We start from the raw sequence: 23,868 nt of genomic DNA, 5'->3' as shown, positions 1-23,868 counted from the left end.
GATCCCACATGCTGCATCAAAGACCAGGTGCAGCCAAACAAATAAACAAAAATAAAAGCAAAAATCATGGATGATGGAACCATAACAACATTTAAGACATACCTGAAAACTCAAAGACCAGGTCACTAACTTTATGTCTAAACACATACCTCTGGATCAGAAGTGCTATGGTGACTATCATGTGAAAAAATTGTAACAATGCCGCTTGGTGCCTTTTTGGGCTTTCCTGGTGGCTCAGACAGAAAATAATCCGACTGTAATTCAGGAGACCTTGTTTCAAGCCCTGGGTTGGAAAGATCACTGCAGAAGGGAATGGCAACCCACACCAGTATTCTTGCCTGGAGAATCCCATGGACAGAGGAGCCTGGCAGGCTACAGTCCATGGGGGTAGCAGAGTTGGACACAACTAAGCAACTAACATTTTACTTTCTTTAGTGCCTTTAATCTATTTTATTCTTTATTTGTTCCTAGTTGACCTGTTTGAACATGAAATCTGGTTGGCATAAAACTGATTTAATGTTTTAAACAAAGGAGATTTAGAAATATAACTGAACATTCTCAGCAAACCTAAGGTGCACCTCAAAGGAGAATGTATCCTAAAATTGACATCAGATGTTTAAGAAGGTGACTATAAACCCTGGGGATTAATTAGCTGTCTACCTATTTAAACCAAGTATTCATTAAGACCCTTCCCAACCCATCCATACTGAGTGAAGTAAGTCAGAGAAGGAGAAATTCAGTATCCTATATGTGAGGAATCTGAAAAGAAATGGCACAGATGAACTTATTTACAAAACAGAAACAGATTCACAGACTTAGTGAAGAAACCTGTGGTGGCCAGAGGGAAGAATGGGAGGAAGAGATGGAAAGTTTAGGATGGACATGTACACAATGCTATATTTAAAATGGATAACTAACAAGGACCTATTGTATAGCACAGGAAACTCTGCTCAATGTTATATGTCAGCCTGGATGAGAGGGGAGTTTGGGGGAGAATGGATACATGTATATGTATGGCTGAGTCCTTTAGGTGTCCATCTGAAACTATCACAACATTGTTAATTGGCTACACTCCCATATAGAATAAAGAGTTTAAAAAAAAAAAAAACTTTGATTTTAAGGTTAACAATTCGTAGGAATCCAGAAGGTGAGTAACTGATCACTAACAGTCTTCATCACTTCATTACAACCTTTTTTTAATGGCAGCACTGCAGCACACACGGGATCTTAGATCCCTGACCGGGAATCGAACCCATGGCCCCTGCAGTGGAAGTGTAGTGCCCTTATCAGTTTTCACTGTCTCAGGGTGGAAGTGACAAAACACCATCACAGATTTCGAATTCTCCAGAGGACAGCGTTAAGACAGAAGATGGGTAAGAAAGATGGTCCATCTCTGGAGTCTGAACTGCAGAACTGACAAAGATGAACGACCATACAAATGAGAACAGACATCTGATCATAAAACCCAGAGTCGCTGCTGAGTTCTCCATCTTATCCTTAAGCCATTATCCAACAGTCAGCTCCCGCAGCCACAACCACAGCTCCCCAAGCCCATCTATTCTGAATACATTTACACCTTCTAATTGCACACATTAAGAATGGACTGCAGCCGAGCAGGTCTCCAGAGGGAATGTTGTCTAAGGAGTATTTAAAATCTCCTGGCTGTTTCGTTAATCACTCAACAGTAAGACTGATGAAACAAGCAAACATCAGGCTACAGAACTGGATGACAAATCACCCTCTTTTGGAAATTATGAATCTTAGTTACCCTGCAACGGTGACCTGTGATATACAGATGATGGAATAACCTTACAGCAGGCGATTTAAAACAGGCCCCCAGGTTCTGAATAACGGCTTACACTTCCTGACATGATAAAGCAATTGGACTGCATGGGTTCATTTGTAATGCTGACAGCAGCTCTGCCATTGTAGCCGAGATTGATGTAAAACACTTGGAAAATTATTTCTCATCAAATGCTTGAAAATTTCTTCTTTTCAAGGGAATGGAATGCAAGGGAAGGGATTGGAGTACGTGATGGAGGTTCTGTTTGAAGTTTCTGGAGCAAAAACAGGCCTGGGGTGTCTTCCTGTTTGCAGCGAGTAGGGCACTGATTTTGCATTTTCACGCTCTTCTCTGACATTTATAGCAGGACCTGCAACTTCAGCTCCCTCTAAAGATACCCTTGCATTGTTGTCTTTAAGGAGAAGCATTTCAGGTTAAAAGAGATGAATCCCTAGGCTTCAAATTGCATTTCCTGAGATAATTCTATATTTTCTTTTTTAATTTCATGGCTGCCTCGGGTCTTGGTTGCAATGCACCGGCTTCTCTAGTCGTGGCACATGGGCTTAGTGGGCTTGGTTGCCCTGAGTCATGTGGGAACTTAGTTCCCTGACCAGGGATTGAACCCATGTCCCCTGCATTGGAGGGTGGATTCTTGACCATTAGACCACCAGGGAAGTCCTTGCTGAGATTCTAGATAGACTGCTAGATAGCTATTCTAGCACCTTCATCAGAATTACTGGGCTGATAAGCCTGTAAGGCAGTTATAATCCCAAGCAGCTTACGCTTATGGGCTTCATCTGTGGACAACTTAACGTTCTACTCTTAAAGATCCTGTACAATAAGATTTTGCTTAAATACCATGATTATCCTTTGATCATACCAAGCACAAAAAACACAATGGCACCATACGTAGGGAAAATGGAACTCTCAGAGCTTCACTCATGGACACGCATCCTGATGGCATCTCTCCAAGGGACCATCACACAAAATGTATGAAAGCTCCGGTTAAATGCATAATCTAATCCAGCAATTCTTTCTCTAGGAATTGCTCCTAAGAAAACATTTGGGCAGACATATGAAGATTAAAATCCTAGCACTTTCATCACTTGCCAGGGGGCCAGCGTGAGGAACTCCGCCCACGGCAAAGGTCATGAGGAACGAAGCTTGGCATACGCAAAGGCGTGATCAAGCCTCAGGAAACCCCCTGTTCCCGAGCATCTAACCCCAAAACCAGAGTCTGTTTTATGCTCTCACCTACACCTCTGACTTTACGGGGGGCTCTCCCCCATAACCGTTTCTCTCGGAGAAGGAGTAAATGTGCAGCTCCAAGGCAATAAAAATTCCTGGGCGTGACAAGAGTGTTTCAGCTTACGGACTCCTCTGAAGGTTATCTAGCCCGCCTGTATAGGTGTGTCCAGACACATGTGATTGTTTACAGCCTCCCAACCTGAGAGGCACGAGATGTTTTAGACTTACTAAAGGCAAATTCTTTTGGGGAGTTGGAAATTGTTAGTATAGTGGGTTGGTTAGGAATTATATTGGTGAAGGGTTTTCCATTTGTTGTGCCAATAATTGCTGCTAATTCCCTCCTCTGGGTGGGACAAGGATGTCTCAGGTCAAACCTCTCTGCTGACAGACTAGCTTGTGTGACAGGATTATCCATACTCCTGCCACATGATTGTTTACTACCTCTTAATCATAAACAGCACAGAGAGTTTTGGAGTATTTTGAGAGTCTTAATTAGTATAGGGATTTTTCTTCTTGTTGAGTCAATGATTGCCGCCAGGCCTCCATATCCTTAGGCACCTGGGAATATATTAATCAATGTATTTGGAATATAGAAAAGGAAATATAGTAGTTTTTAAGGTTAGCAATACTAGACTTTTTGAGTTAATGAATTTTCTCTTTTGTAATAGATCACTGTACTTTGTTATAAATCACTGTGTCCTTGCTATGTAAAAATGTAACTTTATCACTATCTTAAGACTAAATAGATCTTAAGGGGAACATTGGTGAAAGGATTTTCATTTGTTGGGCTGATGTTTGCTGCTAAATCTCCATGTTCCCTGCCCTTATAATGAATATAACTATCATATAGGAGAAATAAGTATTAACCTTTAAGCATATAGGAGAAATAAGTATTAACCTTTAAGATTAATCATGTTAACCTTGGATTAAATAAATTCCTTTCTTGATTGTAATTCACTACACCCTCACCCTATAGGAATGTAACTTTATTTGGAGGGTGGTGCCTGGTTTAAGAAAAAACATCCTTGGAAAAAATAAGTTTTTGGTTATCAGAAAGAAAGGATCATAAAATCCCTAAGACCTTTTTATGTGAAGCACCTGATTTTGATGAAGGTCAGGACTGCTGACCCCCACGTGACTCTGTATTCATCCCTATATGTAACAAAAGGTATATAAGCAAACCCAAAAGTAAAGAAATCGGATCAGTTCCAGGAAAGACTGATTCCCCCATGTTGTTTCTTTCTTGCTCCCTGTTTTTCTGGCTGAATTCCCATCTGGAGCATGGATGCTATTCCACGTGAACCAAGTTATTCAGCCTCTTTTTCTCTGCTAATCTTCTAATCCCTCTCTATCTGTAATTAAACAAGTTATTTCCAAAGACACCAAGCCGTCCCCACCTTCAAATTCCCTGGATCCACCCGGGCTGGACCCGGGCAATCACTGCATATCAAAAAGGTTTTAAAAAATCTAAATGCCCTGGACTTCCCTGGTGGTACAGTAGTTAAGAATCTGCCTGCCAACGCAGGGGTCATGGGTTCTATCTCTGGTCTGAGAAGATTCCATATGCTATGGAACAGCTAAAGCTCGTGCTCCACAACTGTTGAGCCCACACTCTAGGGCCTAAGTGCTGACACTACTGAAGGCTATGTGCCTAGAGCCTGTGTTCCGCAGCAAGAGAAACCGCCGCAATGGGAGGCTCGTGCACCACAATGAAGAGTAGCCTCCATTCACTGCAACTAGAGAAAGCCCTCGTGCAGCAACAAAGACCCAGGGCAACCAAAAATAAAAATAATAAATAAAATTACTTAATAAATAAATAAACAATAAAAATCTAAATGTCCAACAAAAAGGATTGTTAGGATACATTTATAGTATTTAAAATACAAAAATGGAATTAAGAACATGATGTAATTAGAATCAATAAATAATAAGATTTCAAGATATAATGTCAATGTACAAAAACCAAATGTACCTCTATATACTAGCAACAACTAAAATTCAAAACTGAAATTAAAAAATCTTCATAATACATCAAAAATAATAAAATCCTTACAAATATTTTTAAAAGACATGAAAGGAACCATTATGTTTCTTTACAAACCATTATGAAGATAAATAAGACCCAAGCAAATGGAAAGATATATCATGTTCAGAGGTTTTAAGACAAATTCTCCAAGCCAGGCTTCAGCAATACGTGAACCGTGAACTTCCAGATGTTCAAGCTGGTTTTAGAAAAAGCAGAGGAACCAGAGATCAAATTGCCAACATCCACTGGATCATGGAAAAAGCAACAGAGTTCCAGAAAAACATCTATTTCTGCTTTGTTGACTATGCCAAAGCCTTTGACTGTGTGGATCACAACAAACTGTGGGAAATTCTGTAAGAGATGGGCATACCAGACCACCTGACCTGCCTTTTGAGAAACCTGTAAGCAGGTCAGGAAGCAACAGTTAGAACTGGACATGGAACAACAGACTCCAAATAGGAAAAGGAGTACGTCAAGGCTGTATATTGTCATCCTACTTCTTTAACTTCTATGCAGAGTACATCATGAGAAACACTGGGCTGGATGAAGCACAAGCTGGAATCAAGATTGCTGGGAGAAATATCAATAACCTCAGATATGCAGATGACACCATCCTTACGGCAGAAACTGAAGAACTAAAGAGCCTCCTGATGAAAGTGAAAGAGGAGACTGAAAAAGTTGGCTTAAAGCTCAACATTCAGAAAACAAAGATCATGGCATCCAGTCCCACCACTTCATAGCAGATAGATGGGGAAACAGTGGAAACAGTGGCTGACTTTGTTTTTCTGAGCTCCAAAATCACCGCAGATGGCTAATGCAGCCATGAAATTAAAAGACACTTACTCCTTGGAAGGAAAGTTATGACCAACCTAGACAGCATATTCAAAAGCAGACACATTACTTTGCCAACAAAGGTCCATCTAGTTAAGGCTATGGTTTTTCCAGTGGTCATGTATGGATGTGAGAGTTGGACTATAAAGAAAGCTGAGCACTGAAGAATTGATGGTTTTGAACTGTGGTGTTGGAGAAGACTCTTGAGAGTCCCTTGGACTGCAAGGAGATCCAACCAGTCCATCCTAAAGGAGATCAGTCCTGGGTGTTCATTGGAAGGACTGATGTTGCGGCTGAAACTCCAACACTTTGGCCACCTGATGTGAAGAGCTGACTCATTGGAAAAGACCCTGGTGCTGGGAAAAATTGAGGGCCGGAGGAGAAGGGGACGACAGAGGATGAGATGGCTGGATGGTATCACCAACTCAATGGACATGGGTTTGGGTGGACTCCGGGAGTTGGTGATGGACACGGAGGCCTGGCGTGCTGTGGTTCATGGGTTCGCAAAGAGTCAGACACGACTGAGGGACTGAACTGAATTGCTAAGATATCAAATCTTTCTAAAATGATCTGTAGATTCAGTGCAACAAGATTTTATAGAAACTGACAAGATGATTTTAAAATTTTTATATGGGTATGCAAAAAACCTAGAAGAGCTAAAACAATTCTGAAACAAGTCATAGCCTAACACTGCCTGATTTCTAGACGTGCCATAAATCTACAGCAACAAGACAGCACGATGCTGACGTCAGAGTGGGTATATACAGATACACTGGAGAAGAGAATGGCAACCCACTCCAGTATTTTGCATGGAGAATTCCAATGACAGAGCAGCCTGGTGGGCTGTAGTCCATGGGCTCACATAGAGTTGGACACAATTGAGCGACTAACAACAACATACAAGTACATAAAAGGAACACATACAGTAAACTGATCCTCAGCGAAGGGACTAGAGCAATTCACTGAAAAGCATTTTCAGTGATATTGGAATTTATAGGAAAAAAATGAATTTCAATCCCTGCCTCCTACCATAACACAAAAATTAATTTCAGAAGGATTACAATCCTAATGGAAAAGCTAAGACTTCTGGAGAAGAAAATAAGGAAAATATTTTTTTGACCTTAGGGTAAGCAGATTTCTTAGATAGGACTCCAAAAGACTAACCATTAAAGAAAAAATTGATGAGCTAGACTTCAACAAAATTTAAAACCTCTGCTCTTCGAAAGACATGGTTAAGAACACAAAAAGGTAAACCAGAGAATGAAAGAAAATATTCACAATCTATGTATCACAATCTTTTCTGATAGAAAGCTTGTACCCATGTGCTTCCCTCGTGGTCCAATGGTTAAGAAATCACCTGTCAACGCAGGGGGCGTGGGTTCAACCCCTAGTCCGGGAAGATTATACAAGCTGCAGAGCAACTAAGGCCGTGTGCCACAACTACTAAGCCTGCACACCTAGAGCCTGTGCTCCACAACAAGAGAAGCCACCACAATGAGAAGCCTACTCACTGCAACTAGAGTAGCCTCCGCTTGCCATAACTAGAGAAAGCCCCCTTACAGCAACCAACACCCAGCACAACTGAAAAAAAAAAAAAAGACAAATCTGTCAACATTAAAAATATATGTATATATATATAGAGAGAGAGCTTTTATCCAAAACAACAACAATAAATAAATTAAGAAACTATCTGCAGATTGAGAATTAAAAGACAACACACTAAAAAATTTGGGCAAGTCTTGGCTAGACATCTCACCAAAGAAGACACGTGAATGGCCAACACCGTATTCATGATACCAATTCATGATCACCTAGGATAACTACAATTGAATAGTCTGAAAACACCAATTGTTGGCAAGGATGTGCCATAACTAGGTCTCTCACCAGTGTCTGTGGAAGTGTAAAATAGTTTTGAGAGTGTAAAGTATAAAACACTTTCAAAAAGTGTTTGACTGTTCTTTTATAAAGTTAAGCATGTATCCACCCTATACTCAAGCTATTGAACTTGCAGGCTTTATCCAAGAGAAAGTCCAACAAAGGTCACCAGATTTCTTGTACAAACATGTGGGGAGTGGTTTTATTTATAACAGCTAAAAATGGAAAACAAGCCAAAGTGAAAGAAAGTGAAAGTCACTCAGTCATGTCCGACTCTTTGCAACCCCATGGAATAGAATTTAATTTAGTATTTAATTTAATTTAATTCTCCAGGCCAGAATACTGGAGTGGGTAGACTTTCCCTTCTCCAAGGGATCTTCCCAACCCAGCAATCAAACCCAGGTTTCCCACATTGCAGGTGGATTCTTTACCAGCTGAGCCACAAGGTAAGCTGAAGTATACTGGAGTGGGTAGCCTATCCCTTCCCCAGGGGATCTTCCTGACCTAGGAATCAAACCAGGGTCCCCTGCATTGCAGGCGGATTCTTTACCAACTGAGCTATCAGGGAAGCCCACCCAAAAGTCCATCAATAGGAGAATGGAGAAACAAATTGTGACAGATCCATACAACGGACAGTGGAATACGACTCAACAACAAAAAAGGAAGAACTACAGATACATCATCCTACAAGATGGATGAATCTCGAAAACATTATGTTGAGCAAAAAAGATGCCAGACATGAACAGTATTTACTGTATGATTCCACTGAGAAGAAGTTTAAGACTAGGCAAAACTAACTGAGGGTGATAGAAACTGGAATAGAGTCCCTTACAGAAGGATGGGAATTAAATATGGAAAAGCACAAGAGGGAACTTTCTTGAGTCGTGGAATGGTGATCTGTCTGGATTAGGGTATGTATACATTTGTCAGACATCATCTAATTCTACATGAGAAGTCTATATCTCATTCCATGTAAATATTACTTTAGTTCAGAAGTTTTTAAGAAAGAGTAAGTTAGAGCGTATTGTTATTAACACAATGAATACAGCATGTTAGAGCAGTAAACATAGCTTGACTGCACTTTTGTCTTTAAAAATCATTATATATAGGGTTATTTGTACACATGTATTATTTAAACATTAAAATATAAAACCATATCTACACTGTATATAATTCATATATTATCGATATAAATAATGTAGATATCACACATAATTATGCATGTATAATAAATATCACATCTTTATATATCTAATATATGATGATAACATCATCATAATATATAATAATGATATTAATACATTAATATATATTAATGTATTAAATATATAATACATTAATACAGCTATAACATTGATATTGAGGTAGGCATGGCAACCCACTCCAGTATTCTTGCCTGGAGAATCCCATGGATTAAGGAGCCTGGAGGGCTACAGTTCATAGGGTTGCAAAGAGACAGACATGATTGAAGCAATTTAGTACACAGCACACAGAGCACAATATTGGTATTATACATAAATTTATGAAAAGCATTAATATGTATATAAAACTGTTGAGAAAGATATATCAATATTTGGCAGAAAATAAAATTCTGTAAAGCAATTATCCTTCAATTGAAAACTAAATAAAATTTTTTAAAAAGATAAATCAAACCACTAATAGCAGTTCCTTTTGGGTGCTGAGATTTCAAGTGGTTTAAAATTTTGTTTCTCAATCTGATATCCTTTTCAAAAATTTTTTATCGTGGTGACTTACTATGTGTGTAGCTAATAAAGATACATCAAATGAACACAGGAGGTCAGCATCCTTAATAAGAACAGCTGTCACATGATGCTAAACATCTGAGGGGTTGTCCCAAGAGCAGCATCAGAAAGGCTGGTGTTACTCTTCCTCTTGCATTCCACCTGCATCCCCAGGTTCATGGGGATGAGACCACTGATGGAGAGAAACAAAGCTTGTTCTAACTGTGCCTTGCCCCTTCCCGCTGTTTCACGCAGTTTCTTTGACCCTGACAGCTCCTTCTTCAAAACCACGTGAACCTAGCAAGAAACTGATGCATTGACAAGATGCACGTGTAAAAGTCCTACTGGAAGATCTCATCTCTTACCTGAACACTGAAGAAAAGTATTCCAGTTAAAGGCAGTGTTCGGCACTGTTGCAATTCCTGGGTCAAAAGAAAGAGGACAGAGGAAAGTTCACGTTGTTGAAACATAGACGGTTATTTTGTGTTGACATTTTAAAAACTGTCACACTCGGCTCTTACACAGAATTAAAGTTCTGAGGGCTTCATTGAATTCCCACTAATCTCTCCAAGCCCCTTAGGTTTAAAATGAGCCTATGAGGGATTTCCCTGGTGCTCCAGTGGTTAGAACACCATGCTTCCACTGCAGGGGGCACAGGTTTGATCCCTGGTAGGGGAACTAAGATCCTGCATGCTGCATGGTGTGGTAAAAAAAAAAAAAAAATTAAATTAAAAATAAAATAAAATGAGCCCACAGCTCCCAAAGAGAAAAGATACATTGCTTTCAACCCCACCAACCATTCCTGGGTCAAACTGTCTGTAGATCACAGAAAGCTTGAGTTCGTAAAAAAAATTCACTTAGGTAACAAGTATCCAAACCACTACCAACTAAACTCTAAAAGAAATTATCAGGGCTTCCCTGGTGGTTCAGTGGTGAACAATCCGTCTGCCAGTGCAGGAGACATGAGTTTGATCTCTGGTCCAGTAAGATCCCACGCACCGTGGAGCAACTAAGCCCGAGTGCCACAACTGTTGAGCTTCAGCCTGTGCTCTAGAGCTCGGGCGCTGCAACTACTGGAGCCCTCTCGCCCTAGAGCCTGTGCTCCACAACAAGAGCAGCTACCACAATGGGAACCCCGTGCAATGCAACTAGAGAGTAGCCCCCACTTGCCACAACTAGAGAAAAGACCTCGCGGCAAAGAAGACCCAGCACAGCCAAAAATAAATGAATAAAATTATATTTTTAAAAATTACACAGAAATTGTATCTGTACTTAAAATTCCTCATCTCATCCCTCTAAATCATACATGACTGCCTGCTAGCTGTGTCACTTCTTCAGACAGATTTTTGTTTAAAATGCTCTGTAAAAATGAACACTAAAATGTCTGAAAGTCCAGAGGCAACATTTAACAATTTATCTTGAGAGTAGGAAAGATTTAAAAATTTATGCACTATAAATGACGTTGTTGAACCACCTCTCCAAGACACCTCTAAGTTGGCCATTCACACTGACTAAACAAAGAGTAGCTACTTAAGGGGTGCCCACCCCATGCTGGCCCTGGCACAGAGTCTGGGTGGGTATATTCCATGCCCTCCTGGAAACCCTTAAGCTTCGTTAAGCAGGTTGATTCCTCCAGTTTATCCGGCTGAAAACCGAGGTTCACTGAGGTTAATCGGATCCAAAATGACTCAGTGTGTAGGTGTTAGAGGCTGCGTCCAAACCCACGTGGTACATCAAAGCCCGTGTGTTTCCTGCTGCACCACCATCTTCTGTGGCTATAAACCAGGGGCCATGGAGGAGGAACGGGAGCTTCAACTCCAGGCCTGCCCTGACACAGACACACTCCTTTTATACACACTGAGTCAGCACGTCATTTTTAAACGGGAGCTCCGACAAAAAGTGTATCTGACGAGTGATTCTGCTGCTGAAATCATCCCTGACACCACTACTGCATTTATACCGTGACAATGAAATGTGTAACTCTGGAAGATGATGAAGGACAGGGAATCCTGGCATGCTGCAGTCCATGGGGTCACAAAGAGTCGGCCAGGACTTAGCGAACGAACTACGACAACAATAACAATACTGTGATGTGTATAATGCGGAACTGAACTTGTGACCCTGGGCTCAGCATTGGTTATAATCTCAGCTTGGATTAAACTGTGTTCTTCCTGGAACTATTGATTCCCTGATTTCTATTGTGTGGGTCAGTGTTTTACTAGGTGTGTTTAGGAGAGGTCTGTGGAAAATTCTGAAAGAGATGGGAACATCAGACCACCTGACCTGCCTCTTGAGAAACCTATATGCAGGTCAGGAAGCAACAGTTAGAACTGGACATGGAACAACAGACTGGTTCCAAATAGGAAAAGGAGTACATCAAGGCTGTATATTGTCACCCTGCTTCTTTAACTTATACGCAGAGTACATCATGAGAAACGCTGGGCTGGAAGAAGCACAAGCTGGAATCAAGATTGCCAGGAGAAATATCAATAACCTCAGATATGCAGATGACACCACCCTTATGGCAGAAAGTGAAGAGGAACTAAAAAAGCCTCTTGATGAAAGCGAAAGTGGAGAGTGAAAAAGTTGGCTTAAAGCTCAACACTCAGAAAACGAAGATCATCTGATCCCATCATTTCATGGGAAATAGATGGGGAAACAGTGGAAACAGTGTCAGACTTTATTTTTTTGGGCTCCAAGATCATTGCAGATGGTGATTGCAGCCATGAAATTAAAAGATGCTTACTCCTTGGAAGGAAAGTTATGACCAACATAGATAGCATATTGAAAAGCAGAGACATTACTTTGCCAACAAAGGTCCATCTAGTCAAGGCTATGGTTTTTCCAGTAGTCATGTATGGATGTGAGAGTTGGACTGTGAAGAAGGCTGAGCGCCGAAGAATTGATGCTTCTGAACTGTGGTGTTGGAGAAGACTCTTGAGGGTCCCTTGGACTGCAAGGAGATCCAACTAGTCCATCCTAAAAGAGATCAGTCCTGGGCATTCTTTGGAAGGAATGATGCTAAAGCTGAAACTCCAGTACTTTGGCCACCTCATGTGAAGAATTGACTCATTGGAAAAGACTGATGCTGGGAGGGATTGGGGAAAGGAGGAGAAGGGGATGACAGAGGATGAGATGGCTGGATGGCATCTCCGACTCGATGGACATGAGTTTGAGTGAACTCCGGGAGCTGGTCATGGACAGGGAGGCCTGGCGTGCTGTGATTCATGGGGTCGCAAAGAGTTGGACACGACTGAGCGACTGAGCGACTGAACTGAACTGAACTGAGGGTCTCAGGAAAGGATGTCATGAATCACAACCAGGGCAGGACCCTGAGGAGGGCAGGAAGAGTTGGAATGGAGGCAGAGGGTTCCAGGGCCCCCTTCTCAACTCAACATAAATGGAGAATCTCATCCTTTTCCTTTGGCAAACATATCACTGATAGAGTATTTGTACTCTGATAAGTGATCTGTGATCTGTAATTTAAATTATTCTTTTATAAGGTTCTCGTTTTTTATCTTAATGATAAAAATAATAAAAATGTACCCATTTTACTATTTTCAAATAAATCCCAGACATCATATTACTCCATTTCAGTACATGTCTCTGAAAGATAAAAGACTTTTTTTTTCAAATATATATATTTTAAATTTCTTACCTTGACTCTGGACATAGATCTTATCCTTAGCATGCGGCTTTTGAAAAGGGGAGAAAGAAAAAAAAAGTAAATTTGATAATCCATTTCCATTGTTTCTTAGAAATAAAATGAAGGTCATAAAAATATCTTCTTGGAAACATCGGAAAGAATCATCTACACAGCTGCTCATAGACTAGTTACTTTTTAAGAGCAAAGAGTTACCTCTATTTTTAATGGGTGTTAGCCCATTTAAAAATGCAGCATTTCTAAGCTAAGAAGCACAAAGATCTCCCTTAAATCAAGCATTATGCAACATTACAGATATCTGTAATATAGTTGCTACGTTAGTCGAAAAGTTATGAAGCTCAGACGGAAAACATGGCAGGGACAAAGCCCATCAAGTGCCCATCAGGAGCTGAGGCTGAAGGTCGAAGTTTTTTGGGGGAAATGTGGTTTGAGGATACAAGTCCTTGAATAAGAGAGAGTACATTCCCCACCTCTAGAGAAGGAAGGAGGAAGGGGCAGAGGAGAAGGAGGAGGAGGAAGTGAGAAGGAGGAGGGGGAAGTGAGAAGGAGATGAAGACAAAGATGGAGGAGAAGATGGAGATGGAGGAAGGGAACCAAATATGTTGAGAAACGGGAGGACAGGCATCAGGGGGCAGATTCTTCCAGGACGTAAATGGACTAGTCTCAAGGACCCTGTAAAGCATTTCCCCAAGAGCCTCTTTGACATCAAGGGACAAGGCGATACTTGCATGATAACCTAGATATGGGTCCCCAGAGATAAACTCACTACTCCTGGTGATGTTTTCTGGTGGAACGTCACAAAACTGCTAGAAAGAAAAAGAATCCATTTCTCGAGTTCATATTGAAACAGTGACATAAATATTTTTAAAATCAGGGTTAGACCTCCAAGACGGAGGTTGCAAGAGCCAAGTGAGACATCCGCTTGTAAAGGGCGGCAGGGTCAAGTAGGTTCCGATGGGTGTTTCTCGTAAGTAGCCAAAGATATGGTCACCTGGGTGAAAAAGTCTTAAAAGGTGCACTTTTGGGCCAAGAGGCCTAAATCTTAGCTCCATGCATGAAATGACTAAACTAGGTAAAGAGTGGCCATCCCAGAAGTCATCCCCCACACTGAGTTCTGAATGTGTGTGTGTGGTGGGGGCAGCGTTCCGAGTGTTCCTTAAGGTGACCTGGAGCCCATGTACTGCATGTGATCTGCTGGTCCACTTTGACCTTCATCCTCAAATCAGTTTTATGTTTTAGGAAACAAATTCAAGGTGAGGCAGTCCCAAGAAGGGAGAGATAACTGATGAGGAGAAGTAGAAGTTACCCTGCCCTCTCCCTGCTGGACGGGAAGTTTCTGGGAGAGGCATCTTCCAGCCATGCTAGGATGACAGCTGATCGGAACTTGGTACAGGGAGACCAGTCTCGTTTCGCTTTTCACCTTAGCATGACATGTTACATTTAACCATCAGAGGCATCTGAGACCTCTAAAAGTCTTGCGTATCCTCCTCAATTCACCATAGAGCAGAGAGGCATTCTTAAAACAAAAAAACCCCTTAAAATAGCAAGCCTCCAACACACACACATATACAAGTTTCAAAAACCTCTACTAGTTAAAAAAGATGTTAACCTAAATGGGAAAAGAAAATGGATAATAGTAACCATCTGATGTCAGAATTTAGCTCAGAGCCCTAAAACATTCCTTTTTGTTTAATTATAATTTCATTAGAAAACTGAAGAAAATTGTATTGGAATGCAGTACAGGCTTAAGAGCATCTCTTCTTTAACCAGCCCTAAAGGCTACAACATTGGGTTAGAAAATGCCTATAGAAAAGATATTGCAGCATGGTAAAAAAATACACCCAGATGGCATTTTAACTTTAAAGGTAATACAATGTTTTTGACAAAAACAGCTTCAACATAATTCTATATAAATTCGATTCATGAAAGTCCGGCAACATGGAGTTTATAGCCTTGCTACTGTTTTCGTTAGAACTGTGCTGTGCAATTAGAAACACATAAAACCCCTTTGGGGACTTCCTTGGTGTTCCAGTGGGTAGAGACCACCTGCCTATGCAGGGGACGTGGGTTCGATTCCTGCTGAGGGATCACGGAACTAAGATACCACGTGCCGTGGGGCAACTCAGCCTGCACACCACGGGTAAGACCCAACACAGCCAAATAAATAAATAAATATTTATTTTTTTAAAGATATGCAGGATTTTTAAAAATAAATAAGTAAACCCCAAAAGCTCCTCTCAAGAAAGCTCTTTTGGGCACAAACAAAGATTAATTAATTAAATGGGTATTTCAACTCAATAAACAGAATAAATTGACTCTATGTAGAAACATCTGGGTCTATCTGCTAATCTTTACCTATGTCTATGAGGATTATTTCCCTAGAATCTACTGAACCCCCTCAAGTCTGACATAAGCTTTTAAAACATGTCATAAATGATATCTGAAGATCTTACCCAGGCAAATCAAGAAAATAGAGGCACAATATAAAAGAAATCTGCACCTGAGTTATTTTCAATCACTAAAAAGCTATCTGGCAAAAGCCAATTGGCTTATATTGATTTTGAAAATCATTCTCTATATTAAAATATTCTAAATACAAATCAGGGTTCTTTGCTCAATATTTATTGTTGTTTCACTTGCCTTGAAATAACATGAGTTGAAGTCCTTACATATATATCATTTCCTTTGCAAGATGAGCTCACCGATGCATAAAATGAAAAAGAAGACTGTGTATGTGTGTGTGTGTAGGAAGGATGGAGAAGGAAGATTCTCCATTTTTTTTTCTCCATTTTTAATATCTATGTGAAACCATTACTTAATTTGACCCACTACTAGATATAAAAAGCCAAGGCCCTTTTGGATAAATACTTATAAGTATATGGGACTTTGTAACAAACTTAAATACTCATCTATGCCTTTTTATAATGGAATACCATACAGATGGAAACAACAGAAAGATTTCCCACTCTTTGATTAATATGACCTGAAATTAAAGTTTATGCTAAGTGGAAAGCACAATAAATATTATTTTTAAAAATCTGTGCATAGTTTCATCCTCTACAGGTGGCAAAAATCATTAATTATTTTCAATTTCTGATGATGGATTTGTTAAAAGTCCTCTTAAAGTAGTTATAAGTGAGTTCAAAGAAATCATGACTAATAAGTGTAAAACTCGAAATATATCACAAAACACAGAAATTGGGCACTTTTCAGATGACACAGGTCTCTTCTTTTCTCCTTTTTCTTTTTCCCCTTAAAAATCGTTTTTAAGCAAGAAAAGCAAATAATGTCTAGGGAATTCCTTGATGGTCCAGTGGTTAGGATTCAGCTTTTTCATTGATGGGGACCTGGATTCAATCCCTGGTTGGGGAACTAAGATCCTGTAAGCTGATAGGCAAGGCTAAAAAATAAAAAAGAGTTAAAAATAAAAAAGGAGGGGGCATGACCTTTTCACAGAATTCTTACAACTAAACCAAGCCAAGACTTTTCAAGAAAAGGAAAAAAATCCACGAATGAGATGAGGGAGAAATCTGAAAACTAAATTGGGGTCCCATTTCAGGGATCCAATCTGGAACAGGCAATAAAAATGAAACTAAAACAACCCTGGGCAAAAATCAAGGCATGAATGTGCAATAGGTAATCCAGTCTAGCGATTCAAGAAATAGGAATGCCAACAGGAAAATCCCCAGGAAGATTTAAAAAAATACAGTTAAATCTATGGAGCAAATAAAGTGGAATCATTGGTGATCTGGGACTTCCCAGGTGGCGCTAGTGGTAAAGAATCTGCGTGCCAATGCAGGGGACATTAGAGACGTGGGGTTCCATACCTGGGTTGGGAAGATCCCCTGGAGGAGGGCATGGCAACCCACTCCAGTATTCTTGCCTGGAGAATCCCATGGACAGAGGAGCCTGGTGGATTACAGTCCACAGGGTCACAAAGAGTCAGAAATGACTGAAGTGACTTAGCACGTATGCATAGATGATTTATTCATGCACGCATTGCTGATTTTATTCACAAGTTTCCCCTACTGTTCTGTGCCTTAGTAATCTTTTGAATTAGAAGCAATGCTTCAGATCATTCCAAAAGTTTGTGCCCCAGGTTATGGGAAAGTTTAACTCAGAATCTATACTCTGAAAATGATGAGTTTTTCTATTCTTTGGAAAAACTTAAAAATTTTTCAATTCTCAAGGATCTCACATGGGGGAAAAAATGCAAAGAACACTTGCAGTTCTATCAAGAAATCTCTGAGGGAAGCCAATCATAATAGAAGTTATTAGAAATGATTAGCTCCCTAGGATATGACCAGTCCCTGGAGCTTCCTTTGCAGCCTATTTGCAGGGAGGGCCAGCATTACAAACTAGGGTTTCCAAAGATGAAACAAAGGAAGCAAATGTTTCCTAAGCTTCCACTATAGCATAAGCTATAATAAAAGATGTGGTCTGTATAGCTTCTGTCAATGTGATTTTTCAAAGATGATCAGATATAAAGCAGTAGGCCATGCAGGAAGAAGAAGAAATAAGCAATTCTCAGGACAACAAACTTCAATGATTAGGCAAGAGGCAGCCCATTCAGATTAGAACAGAACTAACACGGACATTGGCCTTTTGAGCTCACCTGTGCCATGAACCGGGCATATGACAGTCAATGAGATCTGTCTGGCTTTCTGTATTTTAACTTCCAAAAGAACTTTGATGAGTATAGGTACACAATGAAAGGAAAATTACTCTTTAAGCATCGCCTAACTGCTTCCACAAAGTTACTTTTCTTTAAGGAGTGCCAAGGCAGGGTAGATACACGAGGGCTCTGGAGGCAGTGACTCAGTTTCCAAATTAAAAAAAAAACAAAAACCCACTGAAAAGTAACAATGCCAGGAAACTTAGCTCAGCACTAAACTCAGCAAAGAGTACCCATGTGACATGTTGTTCTGAATCTGATAATTGCATCAAGCAATATTGACTCAAGCTCACGATTTTGTAAAAATAGTTAACAAATATTTGAATTTAGAAAAAGTCCTCTTAGCTGAGTACTTACTAGAAAAAAAGCACATAAACAGTGCAGTTAAACTTTACACAGGCCTGTGGGGTTTTGAACCCAATGGAGACAAATTAAACCACACTCACTGGTTCCGCAGAGAGAAAAGGTTTCAGTTACCAACCATGAACCATGAAGTCGCTCAGTCGTGTCAGACTCTCTGCGACCCCATGGACTGTAGCCTACCAGGCTCCTCTGTCCGTGGGATTTTCCAGGCAATAGTACTGGAGTGGATTGCCATTTCCTTCTCTAGGGGATCTTCCCAACCCAGGGATCAAACCCGGGTCTACGGCATTGTAGACAGACGCTTTACCATCTGAGCCACCAGGGAAGTCCTGTATATATACTACTATGTATAAAATAGGTAACTAATCAGAACCTACTGTATAGTTCAGGGAATTCTACTCAGTCCTCTGTAGTGACCTAAATGGGAAGGAAATCCAAAAAAAGGGGATATACGTATACATACAGCTGATTCACTTTGTTGTACAGCAGAAACTGACATAAAATCGTAAAGCAACTATACACCAATAAAATCTGTTTTAAAATAACTGGAGGTTAAAATGACCACAGGTGGATAACCAGAGGGCACACAGTCTTGGCTCCACCAGAGAGAAGGCCATGGAGGATCAGCCCCTGTGTCTCTTCCTTTGGCTGATTTTAGTCTGTATCCTTTCCCAGCAGTAAACCACAACTGTGAGTATAATAACACTCAGTGAGTTCTGAATCTTGCAAGGAAATTCTCAAACTTGAGGCTGGTTCTGGGGACCCCCTGAACTTGATGTCAAAAGCGAGGGCAGTCTTTGCAGGCTGGCTGATCTTTCACAGGTTGGCTAACTCCAGGAGATAGATTAAGTCAAACAGACCATTAAAACTGATTTTTCTTGTTTCCACTTACTTTTTAAAATGTGGCTACCAGAAAATTTTAAATTAGATCCATGGCTCACCTTTGTCGGTTGCATTGAACTTCTAGTATAGTGCTGGTATCAAGAGAGTGCCTATGGGGACTTCCCTGGTGATGCAGTGGTTAAGTGGTGCGAGGACACTTCCAATGCAGGGCGCACGGGTTCAATTCCTGACCAGGGAACTAAGATCCCACATGCCACATGGCAGAGGCAAAAAAAAATTTTTTAATAAAATTAGATTTTTTTTAATAAAATTAAAATTTTGTAAGAGCGTGCATGTGTTTTTATACAAATGAAGCTTAAGAAAATATCAGTTTTAGACCAGCTTTTATGCTCAAAACTGTATTTATCTACACAGACTTTAATGAAATCACAAAAGCAGTAAGAAGCAAGGGCTGTAAGTCTTTCTTTCTAATCCGGGATTATTGGAACTTGATTCTGGTCTGATAATAATTAGAAAGGATTAACTATATTTATACCTGAGTCAAGCCTGCTCACCAAAATAAAGAAGAAAGAATTAAAAACAAGAGCTGGCAGTTCAATAATGAAGAACAAACCTTAATTATTCAAAAACTACATCACTGTTCAGAACACATAACTACAAACAGTCTTTCCACAAAAACCCATCTCAAAGAATTCCGAAGATATGGCTGAACAGTTAACCTTTATATTATTTCTATATAGTTTTTATTTTTTAAAACTAATCAAATAAAGATATTGAGCTAACTTTATTGAAAAATCATCCACCAAAAAAAAAAATTCCATAAAGCTGTATTAAAAAAAAAAAGGTTCACATTCGAATTTAATAACTAACCCAACCACTTTAAACTATAAAAATAAATTCATCCTTTCTGCTATGAGCTTTTATGATACTGCCTCTGATATCATCATCCAAAACCAAACAAGTTTTGCTGACTTCTCTCATTTTTCTTCAAATGCCTTGTTATTATATTCGGGAAAGTATCTTTCTGAAAACAAAGACTGCTAACCCAGGCTTAGAGTGTGACTGACCTCCTGGGTGACAGGCAAATGGCCAACTTAATCTTGAAATGTAAGATGATCCTTCCAGGAATTCCCTGGTTGTCCAGTGGTTACGACTCTGCTCTCATTGCACTGCGATGGCTCAGGGCTCACTGCAGTGGAAGGGGAACTAAGATCCAGCAAGCCCCTCGGCCCAGCCAAAAAAACAAGAAATGACTCTTCATATAGGATATTGCTGGCTATTATCACCAGGACTGCAAAGTCGGCCCCAAATGTAACTGAACTATGCGTTTAACACTGCTTTCTCATCATCACGTCTAAAAGTTAATCCCATCTAAGAATAATCATTTCCATGCTTCAAGTATCACCTTGACACTGCTGACTCCTACATCTGTTATCTCCAGTTGCACTCCTTTCTGACCACAGCTGGATAGTTACCCCTCAGGTTCCATCTTTGTCTCTAATTCAATGTGTCTGCAACTTAAAGGCTCCATACTCCTCCCTTTCCTAATCTAAACTCCTTGACTCAAGTTCGTCCAACTTATTCATAAAATGTTAACATCCCTGAGCCCTTTTTTATTCTTCCTTATACACTATGGTCTTCCTGCCCACAAATGGATCCATAACATGGAGCTTATGTTAAAAAAAAAGCGCTTTTACCCAATGAACATTTGCAGGCAAATGGCATATATGCACAGATAAAATGAAATGGTCACTCTGCTGTGCACCTGAAACCATCACAGCATTGTTCATCATCAATACTCCAATATAAAATTTAAAGTTTTTAAAAAAAACATAATGAAACATAAAACATTCATCAAATTGTAATGCTACTTAGGGGACTTTTATTGGGGCCAGCCAAAGGGATTTACAGACTCAAAAACTGGGAGCTAACTATGGCAATTAGTTGTTCAGAAAAAAAGCTGGGTTAGAAAGTTAAAACAATAAAATGGCATGGTGGTTGTGATTTTTTTAAATATTCCAGAAAAAAGAAGTGTGTGTGTGTGTGTGTGTGTGTAGGAGTTGTGAGTAGAGAATAAGAGTCGATTAAATAAGGATTGGAGAATGGTAAGTAGACAGTACGTATATAGATTTTTACCCGACTATTCTTGCTACTTTTGTGCATGCTTGGACATTTCTGTATTAAAAAGTTTTAAAGAAAGATCCATTCCTGACAAAGTCAACTGGACAAAAATGTATTGAATGGGAGGTGTTATGCTACCTCTGGGGATAACGGGGTGAATCATATCTGGTTCCTGACCTCAAAGAGCTCACAGCCACACGGAGAGAAAAGTAAAGGAAAGAAGTGTTATAATCGTGAAGGAAAAATGCTAAGTGTGGCGGATTATTAAAATGGACCACAGATTACCACCTCCTTGAATCCAAGCTTTTTCAAGGCTATCTTGAAGATCATCCTATAATGAGGAGGAGATAACGTCTCCATTCTTGACTTGCTCTGGCCAACAGGACAGGAGCAAACATCACACAGGCAGAAGCGTGCAGCCAGCTCAGGCACTGGTGCCTGCACTCTCCTGCCACTGAGCTTAATACAGGGCAATAGACCACGTAGAGAGAGACAGCAAGTGTCCCAGCCAGCCCAGTTGAGGGGCTCCAGAATGTGAGCTAAGCCACGCTGGAGCACCCAGCCTTGCTGAGCTGACCTCAGCCAGAAATGCCCAGACAACACAAAGAACATGATAAATGTTTGTCTTAAAGCACTATGTTTGATGAGCTTTGTTATGTTGCAAAAAATAACTGATACAGCAGTGAACAGATCTCTACCAATTTTGGAGACATATAGATTTTATGGACAAAGGTGACGTTTAAATTGAGAAGTTAAGGGAGCCCAGCCTGGCACTCTGTGATGACCTACAGGGGTGGGAGGGTAGGGTGGAAGGGAGGCTCAAGAGGGAAGGGATATATGTATATACACATATAGTTATGACTAGCAGGAACCAATGTTGTATGGCAGGAACCAATACAACATTGTAAAGCAATTATTCTCTGATTAAAAAATAAATTTTAATTGAGAAATTAGAGAAGGGGGTGGGGAACTCATGGGGGAGAAAAATGCTTCAACAAGGAAAACCTCTCTTTTATGTCTGGCTTAGCAGAAGACAGCTGGAGTCTCATATTTACTACTCTATTCAATCTGTTTTCATATGTTGTTTAGGCTGAAGTATAGAAAGAAAATTCTGCTTCTTGCTGATAGGTAGTTGAACTGGAGAGGAGTATTTTAATCTGAGCCTTTCCTGAGCCTTTTCAGATCATTATGGGTTTTATTCTTGGATATGACACCAAACGCTTGCTTGTTGGAGGAAAAGCTATGATCAACCTAGACAGCATATTAAAAAGCAGAGACATTACTTTGCAGACAAAGGTCTGTTTAGTCAAAGCTGTGGTTTTTCCAGTAGCCATGAATGGATGTGAGAGTTGGACTATAAAGAAAGCTGAATTGATGTTTTTAAACTGTGGTACTGGAGAAGACTCTTGAGAGTCCGTTGGACTACAAGGAGATCCAACCAGTCAATCCTAAAGGAAATCAGTCCTGAATATTCATTGGAAGGACTGATGCTGAAGCTGAAACTCCAATACTCTGGCCACCTGATGCAAAGGACTGACTCATTAGAAAAGACCCTGATGCTGGGAAAGATTGAAGGCAGGAAGAGAAGGGGACAACAGAGGATGAGATGGTTGGATGGCATCACTGACTCGATGGACATGAGTTTGAGCAAGCTCTGGGAGTTGGTGAAGGACAGGGAAGCCTGGTGTGCTGCAGTCCATGGGGTCACAAAGAGTCACACATGACTGAGCGACTGAACTGATGACACTGAAACTCAACAAATGGTTATTTCTTAAATGTGAGTTGCAAGACGGAACCTGAAATGGCATCACATTCTGATATATTAAAATCCATAGGTCTACCTTGCACTTTGATGGTTCTGTTATCTATGTAACGTTCTGCAGTGCCACCTATTAGTCTTTTGAAAAATATTGGTTCACTGAGTGACACAGGTCTTCCTAACATGGAACCATTTCATTAAACAGCATTTGAAAAAAAAAAAATCACATTTGTTAACATGACCGCTGATGTCATCAGGAAAGGCTGTACAGGAAAGCAGTCTGCCTCTTGGCAGCCTGTGTGTGTGCTCCATCTCTCAGTTACCTCCAACTCTTTGCCATCCCATGGTCTATAGCCCGCCAGGCTCTTCTGTCCTTAGGATTTTCTACCAAATTCTAATTTTTGCTTGAAAATTCAAATGGTATCATTGGCAGTAAATACTACTCGTTGTTTTTCTGGAAGCAATTCACTCAATTATCTCATTTTTAAGGAAATGACTAAATGACTGCCAGATGCCCAAGTCGAAGGAAACATAATTTGTCTACCAGTCTTTCAGATTAAAAAAAAAAAAAAAAGTCCTATGAAGAAGTAACTGGTTCAGTCTATATCCTCAACATCCCACCAGGGTTTTTGCTCAAGATAACCCCATCCTTCACTGAGACCCAGCAGAAACAGCTGATGTATACTTCCCATGTCATCACACAAAACATTTTTTTAAATGTATTCAAAGGTTAATGTTTGAGAAAATCAATAATTTTTGTGCTTCATCAAGGACAGTCTTAAGCAAAACTGCTAAGTCGCTTCAGTCGTGTCCAACTCTGTGCAACCCCATAGATGGCAACCCGCCAGGCTCCCTCATCCCTGGGATTCTCCAGGCAAGAATACTGGAGTGGGTTGCCATTTCCTTCTCCAATGCATGAAAGTGAAAAGTGAAAGGGA

The 23,868-nt window shown here is 40.2% G+C and overlaps 1 protein-coding gene across 3 annotated transcripts in view; it reads right to left on the bottom strand.

Annotated features, from left to right (window-relative positions):
* Window positions 1-23,868, bottom strand: part of GLT1D1 (glycosyltransferase 1 domain containing 1) — a 116,832-nt gene that overhangs the window by 56,100 nt on the left and 36,864 nt on the right. For 2 of the 3 annotated variants that reach the window (XM_018061410.1, XM_018061412.1), the window contains exons 5-6: window positions 13,164-13,200; window positions 9,871-9,927 (exon numbers count right to left, since the gene is read on the bottom strand). In XM_018061410.1, the coding sequence (XP_017916899.1) occupies window positions 9,871-9,927; window positions 13,164-13,200 (94 nt within the window). The remainder of the gene's footprint in view (window positions 1-9,870; window positions 9,928-13,163; window positions 13,201-23,868) is intronic. The other variant, XM_018061411.1, reaches the window with a different exon arrangement.

The sequence above is a fragment of the Capra hircus genome, chromosome 17 (genome assembly GCF_001704415.2).
Source record: "Capra hircus breed San Clemente chromosome 17, ASM170441v1, whole genome shotgun sequence".
NCBI lineage: Eukaryota > Metazoa > Chordata > Mammalia > Artiodactyla > Bovidae > Capra > Capra hircus.
This window is presented reverse-complemented; position numbering and strand designations above follow the sequence as displayed.